Genomic DNA, 12,294 nt, shown 5'->3' with positions numbered 1-12,294 from the left:
AGGTGATGTTACTTCTCACAATGTTTACAATTTACTCAAGACGGAAGATAATGTTACTTCTCACAATGTTTACAATTTACTCAAGACGGAAGATAATGTTACTTCTCACATTGTTTACAATTTACTCAAGACGGAAGATAATGTTACTTCTCACATTGTTTACAATTTACTCAAGACGGAAGATAATGTTACTTCTCACAATGTTTACAATTTACTCAAGACGAAAGATAATGTTACTTCTCAAAATGTTTACAATTTGCTCAAGACTGAAGATAATGTTACTTCTCAAAATGTTTACAATTTACTCAAGATGGAAGAGGATGTTACTTCTCAAAATGTTTACAATTTACTCAAGACGGAAGATGATGTTACTTCTCAAAATGTTTACAATTTGCTCAAGACGGAAGAGGATGTTACTTCTCAAAATGTTTACAATTTACTCAAGACGGAAGATGATGTTACTTCTCAAAATGTTTACAATTTGCTCAAGACGGAAGATGATGTTACTGCTCAAAATGTTTACAATTTACTCAAGACGGAAGATGATGTTACTGCCAAAAATGTTTACAATTAACTCAAGACGGAAGCTGATGTTACTTCTCACAATGTTTACAATTTACTCAAGACGGAAGATAATGTTACTTCTCACAATGTTTACAATTTACTCAAGACGGAAGATAATGTTACTTCTCACATTGTTTACAATTTACTCAAGACGGAAGATAATGTTACTTCTCACATTGTTTACAATTTACTCAAGACGGAAGATAATGTTACTTCTCACAATGTTTACAATTTACTCAAGACGGAAGATAATGTTACTTCTCAAAATGTTTACAATTTGCTCAAGACGGAAGATAATGTTACTTCTCAAAATGTTTACAATTTACTCAAGATGGAAGAGGATGTTACTTCTCAAAATGTTTACAATTTGCTCAAGATGGAAGAGGATGTTACTTCTCAAAATGTTTACAATTTACTCAAGATGAAAGAGGATGTTACTTCTCAAAATGTTTACAATTTACTCAAGATGGAAGAGGATGTTACTTCTCAAAATGTTTACAATTTGCTCAAGATGGAAGAGGATGTTACTTCTCAAAATGTTTACAATTTGCTCAAGATGGAAGAGGATGTTACTTCTCAAAATGTTTACAATTTGCTCAAGATGGAAGAGGATGTTACTTCTCAAAATGTTTACAATTTGCTCAAGATGGAAGAGGATGTTACTTCTCAAAATGTTTACAATTTACTCAAGATGGAAGAGGATGTTACTTCTCAAAATGTTTACAATTTACTCAAGACGGAAGATAATGTTACTTCTCAAAATGTTTACAATTTGCTCAAGATGGAAGAGGATGTTACTTCTCAAAATGTTTACAATTTACTCAAGACGGAAGATGATGTTACTTCTCAAAATGTTTACAATTTGCTCAAGACGGAAGATGATGTTACTGCTCAAAATGTTTACAATTTACTCAAGACGGAAGATGATGTTACTGCCAAATATGTCTACAATTAACTCAAGACGGAAGCTGATGTTACTTCTCAAAATGTTTACAATTTACTCAAGATGAAAGAGGATGTTACTTCTCAAAATGTTTACAATTTACTCAAGATGGAAGAGGATGTTACTGCCAAATATGTCTACAATTAACTCAAGACGGAAGCTGATGTTACTTCTCAAAATGTTTACAATTTACTCAAGATGAAAGAGGATGTTACTTCTCAAAATGTTTACAATTTGCTCAAGATGGAAGAGGATGTTACTTCTCAAAATGTTTACAATTTGCTCAAGATGGAAGAGGATGTTACTTCTCAAAATGTTTACAATTTGCTCAAGATGGAAGAGGATGTTACTTCTCAAAATGTTTACAATTTGCTCAAGATGGAAGAGGATGTTACTTCTCAAAATGTTTACAATTTGCTCAAGATGGAAGAGGATGTTACTTCTCAAAATGTTTACAATTTGCTCAAGATGGAAGAGGATGTTACTTCTCAAAATGTTTACAATTTGCTCAAGATGAAAGAGGATGTTACTTCTCAAAATGTTTACAATTTACTCAAGATGGAAGAGGATGTTACTTCTCAAAATGTTTACAATTTGCTCAAGATGGAAGAGGATGTTACTTCTCAAAATGTTTACAATTTACTCAAGACGGAAGATAATGTTACTTCTCAAAATGTTTACAATTTGCTCAAGATGGAAGAGGATGTTACTTCTCAAAATGTTTACAATTTGCTCAAGATGGAAGAGGATGTTACTTCTCAAAATGTTTACAATTTACTCAAGACGGAAGATGATGTTACTTCTCAAAATGTTTACAATTTGCTCAAGACGGAAGATGATGTTACTGCTCAAAATGTTTACAATTTACTCAAGACGGAAGATGATGTTACTGCCAAATATGTCTACAATTAACTCAAGACGGAAGCTGATGTTACTTCTCAAAATGTTTACAATTTGACGGAAGCTGATGAGCTTAAATTTATTTGTACAATTTTACTGATCCTCTATCTCTTGTTGTATTTAACCCTAGAGTCCACTTCTTTGAATGTTTGGCCATTCAACTGTATGTAACATCTCGTAATAACTCCATGCCAACTGCTCTAGCTGCAGCCTCCAGTTTTGAAGTAAGATCTTGTAACTGGTCAGCAATTGTTTCCCTTGAATCTAGATTATTTGTCTAAGATTGTTCTTTTTGGTGAGAGAAGTATTTTATAATATGAGAAATTGTTTATATCTTTAGCCAGATGATAGATCATTGTTTTAGAGTCCCCCGAATAGCCGCTTTTAGATTTATGTGGTCTTCTCTTTGTCCTATTTAGATCACAGAAACTAGAAAAAATACTCAAAAGCCGACATCATAATATTTTAGACCTTGTTTGTAAAATGTTTGTAAAATGTTTTACATGTTTCGGATGTTCCTTCAGAGTTGAAGATAATTACTTCCTAGTCCAAACCTCCCGCAGGACGACGGGGATGGGAGCGGGCAGGGTTTGAACCCGGGACCATCGATAAATCTAAACGACAGTCCAGCGGGCAAACCGCACGACCAGGCAGCCATCCGACCTTTCAAAGTTCTGATGCAACTTCTACTTTTTGTTCTACTTTTTCTTTTCTGAGAGCGAATAATTGAATTTAAAATATTAAATATGTAAGCAGTGTTTTTATAAATACATTGTTCTTACAAATATTCACTATTAAAAAGTAAAAAGTACAGGAGAATTATTACAAATGGAGGTCATGACATGTCAAATGTCAATTTTTTAAATATCTATGCACAGTTTTTAATATTTTCTTTTAAAAATATGTTTTTAAAATATGTGTATTACTAAATAAAATGTGTTCTGAGATACACGCTACTTTCATTCGAAAACAATACGTTTACCTTTGTTTTTGTTATTATTCAGTATTTATACTATTATATATATATATAGTACCACTACTGCTACTACTAAAGAACCCTAGCTATGCAGATACATGAATTGTCTAAATTTAGATCTTTGTGTCTTTCAGGTTCAATAATAAATACCTCTCATTCTATTTAGACCTTAAAGAGATTTTAAAATTATTTTATATCTTTAAGATTAGAAATAAAATACGTCATACTTTATTTGTGTAACATTAAACTTACCTCCCCTGATGAAAATGCAAGGATTAAAATATCTTACAATGATAAAAATATCTCGATAACAACTTTACAGGTAATTTACATTGCTAATTCTATATCTAAATTGACAAAAGCGTTGTCCCAAGACAATAAATATCTATATCTAAAATCTAAATCTTCAACACTTATGTGAAAGCAGTTCTTAAACTCAGCAAACCCCATAACAGAACTAAAAATAAATCGCGCCAATGATTGGGCAGACAATACCAAGAAAAGCAGACACCATTGCAAGACAAGCCCTAGACTGGAACCCACAGGGAAGTCTGGGAGACCAAGGTAAACATGGAGGAAATCAGTAGACCAAGAAGCAAAGATGGCAGGATGGAAGAACTGAGGGGAATTACCCAGAACTGAGTGCGATGACGAACTACTGTTGGGGCTGTATGCTCCACTGGGAGTTAAAATGATTTAGTCATCATACAAAACATCTCGATTGCTAATTATAAATCTAAATTAACCCATTATTTGCTCATTGATAAATGTAAAAATACGTGTTTGAAAAGAATAAAATTATTGATAGCTGGATGGTCAAACTGCCTCAATGGCTCACTGATTGCGGACTAAATGTTTAGCTTAGGAGTCTCAAGGGAGACAACATAATCTGTAGCTCGGCTTTTTGTAAGAATGTCATTGGCAGGAGTAAAGGATGTGTGCCCTTGAGATTGACAGTAAAGGTTGTGTGCCCTTGAGATTGACAGTAAAGGATGTGTGCCCTTGAGATTGACAGTAAAGGATGTGTGCCCTTGAGATTGACAGTAAAGGATGTGTGCCCTTGAGATTGACAGTGAAGGATTGCCACGACTCTCAGCTTGCATTAAACTCAGACTTGGGTAACACACATGAAATAAATCAATACTGTTGAGTAACAGATATCTATATTGCATCTACTTGGTAAAATGACTAGTAACTATTAACTATAAGTGGTTTGGTAACTAGTAAGCAGGTGTAAATAGAACAGATTACTGACGGTGAACGATGGTGTCATGTGGCCAGAAAAACAACAAACTGTTTTACATTTCCAAACTATATTCATTATTTAGATAAGACCTTAAAATCCGAAAGGACTCGGCCAGCACGCCTCCTACTACAGACAAAACACTTTACAACTCGGCCAGCACGCCTCCTACTACAGACAAAACACTTTACAACTCGACCAGCAAGCCTCCTACTACAGACAAAACACTTTACAACTCGACCAGCAAGCCTCCTACTACAGACAAAACACTTTACAACTCGACCAGCAAGCCTCCTACTACAGACAAAACACTTTACAACTCGGCCAGCAAGCCTCCTACTACAGACAAAACACTTTACAACTCGGCCAGCACGCCTCTTACTACAGACAAAACACTTTACAACTCGACCAGCAAGCCTCCTACTACAGACAAAACACTTTACAACTCGGCCAGCACGCCTCCTACTACAGACAAAACACTTTACAACTCGACCAGCAAGCCTCCTACTACAGACAAATCACTTTACAACTCGACCAGCAAGCCTCCTATTAAAGACAAAACACTTTACAAACCGACCAGCAAGACTCCTACTACAGACAAATCACTTTACAACTCGACCAGCAAGCCTCCTACTACAGACAAAACACTTTACAACTCGACCAGCACGCCTCCTACTACAGACAAAACACTTTACAACTCGGCCAGCACGCCTCTTACTACAGACAAATCACTTTACAACTCGACCAGCACGCCTCCTACTACAGACAAAACACTTTACAACTCGGCCAGCACGCCTCCTACTACAGACAAAGCATTTTACAACTCGGCCAGCACGCCTCCTACTATAGACAAAACACTTAACAACTCGGCCAGCACGCCTCCTACTACAGATAAAAACTTTACAACTCGACCAGCACACCTCCTACTATAGACAAAACACTTTACAACTCGACCAGCACGCCTCCTACTATAGACAAAACACTTAACAACTCGGCCAGCACGCCTCCTACTACAGACAAAGCATTTTACAACTCGACCAGCACGCCTCCTACTATAGACAAAACACTTAACAACTCGGCCAGCACGCCTCCTACTACAGATAAAAACTTTACAACTCGACCAGCACGCCTCCTACTATAGACAAAACACTTTACAACTCGACCAGCACGCCTCCTACTATAGACAAAACACTTAACAACTCGGCCAGCACGCCTCCTACTACAGATAAATCACTTTACAACTCGACCAGCACGCCTCCTACTATAGACAAAACACTTAACAACTCGGCCAGCACGCCTCCTACTTCAGACAAATCACTTTACAACTCGACCAGCACGCCTCCTACTACAGACAAATCACTTTACAACTCGACCAGCACGCCTCCTACTACAGACAAAACACTTTACAACTCGACCAGCACGCTTCCTACTTCAGACAAAACACTTTACAACTCGACAAGCACGCCTCCTACTACAGACAAATCACTTTACAACTCGACAAGCACGCCTCCTACTACAGACAAAACACTTTACAACTCGACCAGCACGCTTCCTACTTCAGACAAATCACTTTACAACTCGACCAGCACGCCTCCTACTACAGACAAAACACTTTACAACTCGACCAGCACGCTTCCTACTTCAGACAAATCACTTTACAACTCGACCAGCACGCCTCCTACTACAGACAAAACACTTTACAACTCGACCAGCACGCTTCCTACTTCAGACAAATCACTTTACAACTCGACCAGCACGCCTCCTACTACAGACAAATCACTTTACAACTCGACCAGCACGCTTCCTACTTCAGACAAATCACTTTACAACTCGACCAGCACGCCTCCTACTACAGACAAATCACTTTACAACTCGGCCAGCACGCCTCCTACTACAGACAAATCACTTTACAACTCGACCAGCACGCCTCCTACTACAGACAAAACACTTTACAACTCGACCAGCACGCTTCCTACTTCAGACAAATCACTTTACAACTCGACCAGCACGCCTCCTACTACAGACAAATCACTTTACAACTCGACCAGCACGCCTCCTACTACAGACAAATCACTTTACAACTCGGCCAGCACGCCTCCTACTACAGACAAATCACTTTACAACTCGGCCAGCACGCCTCCTACTACAGACAAATCACTTTACAACTCGACCAGCACGCCTCCTACTACAGACAAAGCATTTTACAACTCGGCCAGCACGCCTTCTACTTCAGACAAAGCATTTTACCACTCCACCAGCACGCCTCCTACTACAGACAAAGCACTTTACAACTCGGCCAGCACGCCTCCTACTACAGACAAAACACTTTACAACTCGACCAGCACTCCTCCTACTTCAGACAAAGCATTTTACCACTCCATCAGCACGCTTCCTACTTCAGACAAAGCACTTTACCACTCCACCAGCACTCCTTCTACTTCAGACAAAACACTTTACAACTCGACCAGCACGCCTTCTACTTCAGACAAAACACTTTACAACTCGACCAGCACGCCTTCTACTTCAGACAAAACACTTTACAACTCGACCAGCACGCCTTCTACTTCAGACAAAGCATTTTACCACTCCACCAGCACGCCTCCTACTACAGACAAAGCACTTTACAACTCGGCCAGCACGCCTCCTACTACAGACAAAACACTTTACAACTCGACCAGCACGCCTCCTACTTCAGACAAAGCATTTTACCACTCCACCAGCACGCTTCCTACTTCAGACAAAGCACTTTACCACTCCACCAGCACGCTTCCTACTACAGACAAAACACTTTACAACTCGACCAGCACGCCTTCTACTTCAGACAAAACACTTTACAACTCGGCCAGCACGCCTCCTACTTCAGACAAAACACTTTACAACTCCACCAGCACGCCTTCTACTTCAGACAAAACACTTTACAACTCGACCAGCACGCCTTCTACTTCAGACAAAACACTTTACAACTCCACCAGCACGCCTTCTACTTCAGACAAAACACTTTACAACTCGACCAGCACGCCTTCTACTTCAGACAAAACACTTTACAACTCGACCAGCACGCCTTCTACTTCAGACAAAACACTTTACAACTCGACCAGCACGCCTTCTACTACAGACAAAACACTTTACAACTCCACCAGCACACCTTTTACTTCAGACAAAACACTTTACAACTCCACCAGCACGCCTTCTACTTCAGACAAAACACTTTACAACTTGACCAGCACACCTTCTACTTCAGACAAATCACTTTACAACTCGACCAGCACACCTTCTACTTCAGACAAAACACTTTACAACTCCACCAGCACACCTTCTACTTCAGACAAATCACTTTACCACTCCACCAGCACGCTTCCTACTTCAGACAAATCACATTACAACTCGACCAGCACGCCTTCTACTTCAGACAAAACACTTTACAACTCCACCAGCACACCTTCTACTTCAGACAAATCACTTTACCACTCCACCAGCACGCTTCCTACTTCAGATAAAACACTTTACAACTCCACCAGCACGCCTTCTACTTCAGACAAAACACTTTACAACTCCACCAGCACGCTTCTTACTTCAGACAAATCACTTTACAACTCCACCAGCACACCTTCTACTTCAGACAAATCACTTTACCACTCCACCAGCACGCTTCCTACTACAGACAAAACACTTTACAACTCCACCAGCACGCTTCCTACTTCAGACAAATCACTTTACAACTCCACCAGCACACCTTCTACTTCAGACAAATCACTTTACCACTCCACCAGCACGCTTCCTACTTCAGACAAAACACTTTACAACTCCACCAGCACGCTTCCTACTTCAGACAAATCACTTTACAACTCCACCAGCACACCTTCTACTTCAGACAAATCACTTTACCACTCCACCAGCACGCTTCCTACTTCAGACAAAACACTTTACAACTCGACCAGCACGCCTTCTACTTCAGACAAATCACTTTACCACTCGACCAGCATGCCTTCTACTTCAGACAAAACACTTTACCACTCCACCAGCACTCCTTCTACTTCAGACAAAACACTTTACCACTCGGCCAACACACCTCCTACTAAAGATAAAGCACTTTACCACTCCACCATTCTATTGTAAGACAAACGAAAGCTGTTATTTATTTTCGACTTGATGGAAAAGAGACAAGCAAATACGATCAGCCCCTTGAGGTGGGGAGGGGGGCTATTTCCTTCTGGTACAGAAGACCTTCGGTTCAATGTGTGATCACACTAGTCCAAAACTTGCTACTATGTTGATTGGAGTCAGCGAATAGAGTTAAAGGCTAGACTGGGTCAATGACTCTATCATGGAAATGAATAATTGGGAGCGATATATCATCGCATGATACTGTTGTTACCAGGGCCGGATTTAAGTAAGAGGAGTCCCTAAGCAGAGTTTGTGTGTAGACCCCTAGTCTCTTTTCAAACATAGGTAATGAAAATACATGTAATTACTGCTTAGGTAATGGCACATTAGAAAAAGTGTTCATTTAATATCATTTTTTTATATTTGGTTGTTTTTGTTTCCCTTTTTCTTTAGTTTGTACAGGCCCAGCTTTTAGGATGAGGTCCTTGGCGGTGAAACTGTGTCTTCACTACTGGAAATAGCATCCTGAGTTGAGCCGATATCTGACATTTGGTCTTGCTTTGGGGTACATCGAATGGACTATGGTAGAAAGAAATAGAGATATTTAGAAACTAGATAGTGGTCATAACAGTACCATCTAAAAGTCATCTTAAAAAACTAAATACTATGACAACGTGCTATTTAAGTCACTAGAAGTAACGCAAAAAATACAAATGTCGCTTTTATAAGTTAGAGTAATACCAATATGTTTCAGATGTAATAGGCCTACTTCCAATATAACTTCATCAACTTTATAAGATTTGTGTCTCATCAGAAATATCGTATTTAGTCTTAGAATCGATGGCTGAATCATCGTGTAGTATGCACTTTGGGCTGTCGCCTGAATGGTCCCGTGTTTGAACCCTTTCTGATGTCAACCAAAGGCGTCCTGTCGAAAGTTTTGGCTAGGATGTAACTATCTGAAAGAAGATCCGAAAAATGTCAACAGAAAACTAACATTCTTTACTCAAAGTATTTATTTAGGAATATCAATCATACTTATCTTAGAAATGACACAGCCCCCAAAGTTTCATGTTTTTTAAGTTCTATTTAAATAGAATATGTATTAGAAAGAAAGAGAGAGAGAGAGAGAGAGAGTTCCCTATGAATCCCAAGACCATGCCCCTCAAGGTTCATAGTTATCTCTTTGTACGAAGTCACTGCACTAGTATTCAATTGTCAGATAGAAGTCTCTGTGTAACATACTTGGTCCTTGTAGTCAGATAGTATCAAGTCAGTTGGTAGAAATAACTTATTAAAAGTAATACGTAATTCCTAACGCAGACATCACAATGTAACTAGAAAACGGTTGATGTTAGTGGACAGTTGTATTTTTGAGTAGCTTCCACTACGAAGAGCGTGGACGTGTGATTAAAAGCTTAATGTTTGACCAGTGCCCGTGTGAACTTAGATCTTAGAGCTGTGGGATTAATGTCTCCCAGTTCGGTCACTAATACCGAAATAGATAGCCTATGTCCAGTAGAGGTTACATCGTGAGGTCTCGAAAAGAACAACACTTGTTACTGTTTGCAATCATTCAGTAGGGACTTAAGGGTGTAGACATAAACCAAGCATTTCATTCTCCCCTGCTCTCTCTCTATTTAAAATTTCTCTCTTTTCTGTTCGGCCTTCGTTTCATCTCTCTATTATTTCTTCATTGCATTATCTCTTTGATTCTCTTTCTTATCTCTTTATTTCTTCATTGTATTATCTCTTTGATTCTCTTTCTTATCTCTTTATTTCTTCATTGTATTATCTCTTTGATTCTCTTTCTTATCTCTGTATTTCTCTTTTAATGTTTTTTTTTCAACAAATTACTTTACCTCACATTTTCTCCCTCTCTCTCTCTCACTCTGCCACTCTTTCTCCCTCTCTTTCTCTCTCTCTTTCTCTCTCTCTCTGTCTGTGTCTCGCCCTCTTCTATGCGTTCTAGCTGGGTTATATCTCTCCACTTTCATTTCATTATTTTTGCGCTGACTAATCGATCAGTGTCATATTCATGGACATATGGACGTATCAGCCGATAGGGGCGACAATCTATTTTGTTTACTCAGTTTCAGGCGTTTACTCATCGGTTGTCTTCTCTTTCCAAGAGCACATTATTTCCTTGTCTAAAAACCTAGTCACCACTTGTATTGATTAGATCTTTGACCTAATATATTGACCATTTCATTTATTAGTGACTGGATCTTTTTTTTCCTCTTTATACCAGAAGACACTTACGTGACTTTTACTGGTTTCTAAGATATTTAGCTGACCAGAACAAACAGATGCTTGGTCGACTATGACGTCGGAAATCTTCTGCAATAGTTTGACGGCTAAAAAAAAATGATTTCGTGGAGCGTTAAATTGAACAGAGGAAAAGTAAAGCATTGCGTTAGGTCTAAACATAGTCCTCAGATAGTAAGGCGTATGGATGGGTGTATGTCCCTAATAGAAATCAAAACACTTTCACCAATCTTAATAAAACTTTGCATAAATGTTCCTTGGGTACTAACTCGAACAGTAACCTATGTATAATGGCCCTAAAATAAACTTAAGACCCTCCAAAAAAAAAAAGTTGCCCAACTCTATGAAAAAACAAATAGTTATAATATAATTGTAACAATAAAAATAGAACAGAAGAATTGTTATAATATAATTGTAACAATATAAATAGAACATTATAATTGTTATAATATAATTGTAACAATATAAATAGAACAGTAGAATTGTTATATGATAAAACACTAATATTGGGGCGTGGTTAAATTCCGAAACCGAGAGTTCTCAAGTTCGAATCCCGGTGAACACTGGGAGTTTCAAGTGTAGCCAACTCTAATGGGAACCTGTTAAGGAAGTAGAGCAGGTTGGCAATGTGCTGACCACAAGATAGCCACGTTAACTGTCGGCTAGAGAAACAGATGAGGAGATGACCAATAGAATTCATAGTTGGCAAGGTCTGTAACGACATAATTTGCTAACACTGCGCTAAAATAAAGAGACTTCCGAATGAGTCAAGACTTCAGTCTCAACATTGATGTACAAAACATACATGAACTTCCCTGGTCTTTCTACCTGTTCTAAATTAAACATTTCACTTGACACTATTTGTCACAAAATTCTATCTATAAATACAATAAAACAATTAGTAAAATCTTTAAAAATATATCAATACAAATTAACACACACAAAAAATCCTAAACTAAGCATGCTATAAAAGTAAATTAAACAAGATTCTTGACATTAAAACTTGAATGTATTTACACTGAAAACAAATAAAAAAGGTTGGCAGTATGATAGTTTCAAATATAAACTAAGAATCGATCGTTTTTCTATGTTCCACGCCTCCAGTTGACATCTTCAGCTGAAAGGGAAATCAAGTCAATGAGGGAAGAATACTGAGACTTGGATGGGCTTATAATGTGTGTTTATTTAACACGAAAAGTCAGAGATGGAAATAACACAATGTTCTTAAAGTGGTTCTTTCCTACAATACATTGGTAGATTGCATAAACACTTGAAGACAATGACCCCGCTGAGTCA

General features: G+C 38.3%; 1 protein-coding gene across 1 annotated transcript; it reads left to right on the top strand.

Moving 5' to 3' along the window:
• The first annotated feature begins 4,404 nt into the window (after positions 1-4,404).
• Positions 4,405-8,742, top strand: LOC106071429 (mucin-2-like). Its single transcript, XM_056009186.1, has 3 exons — positions 4,405-4,501; positions 4,717-5,503; positions 5,751-8,742. The coding sequence occupies exons 1-3, from the start codon at positions 4,405-4,407 to the stop codon at positions 8,740-8,742; spliced, it is 3,876 nt and encodes a 1,291-aa protein (XP_055865161.1).
• The last annotated feature ends 3,552 nt before the right edge of the window (positions 8,743-12,294 follow it).

Source organism: Biomphalaria glabrata, chromosome 13 (genome assembly GCF_947242115.1).
Source record: "Biomphalaria glabrata chromosome 13, xgBioGlab47.1, whole genome shotgun sequence".
Lineage (NCBI taxonomy): Eukaryota > Metazoa > Mollusca > Gastropoda > Planorbidae > Biomphalaria > Biomphalaria glabrata.
The sequence above is the reverse complement of the archived record's forward strand: the minus strand, read 5'-3'. Positions and strand labels throughout refer to the sequence as shown.

Bases quoted from the DNA above. Each gene is read 5' to 3' on its own strand.
- LOC106071429 (XM_056009186.1), top strand. From the start codon at position 4,405: ATGTGTGCCCTTGAGATTGACAGTAAAGGATGTGTGCCCTTGAGATTG. The intron at 4,502-4,716 runs GTAACACACATG...TATTTAGATAAG, and splicing joins TGCATTAAACTCAGACTTGG to ACCTTAAAATCCGAAAGGAC. The intron at 5,504-5,750 runs GCCTCCTACTAC...CAACTCGACCAG, and splicing joins CTTAACAACTCGGCCAGCAC to CACGCCTCCTACTATAGACA.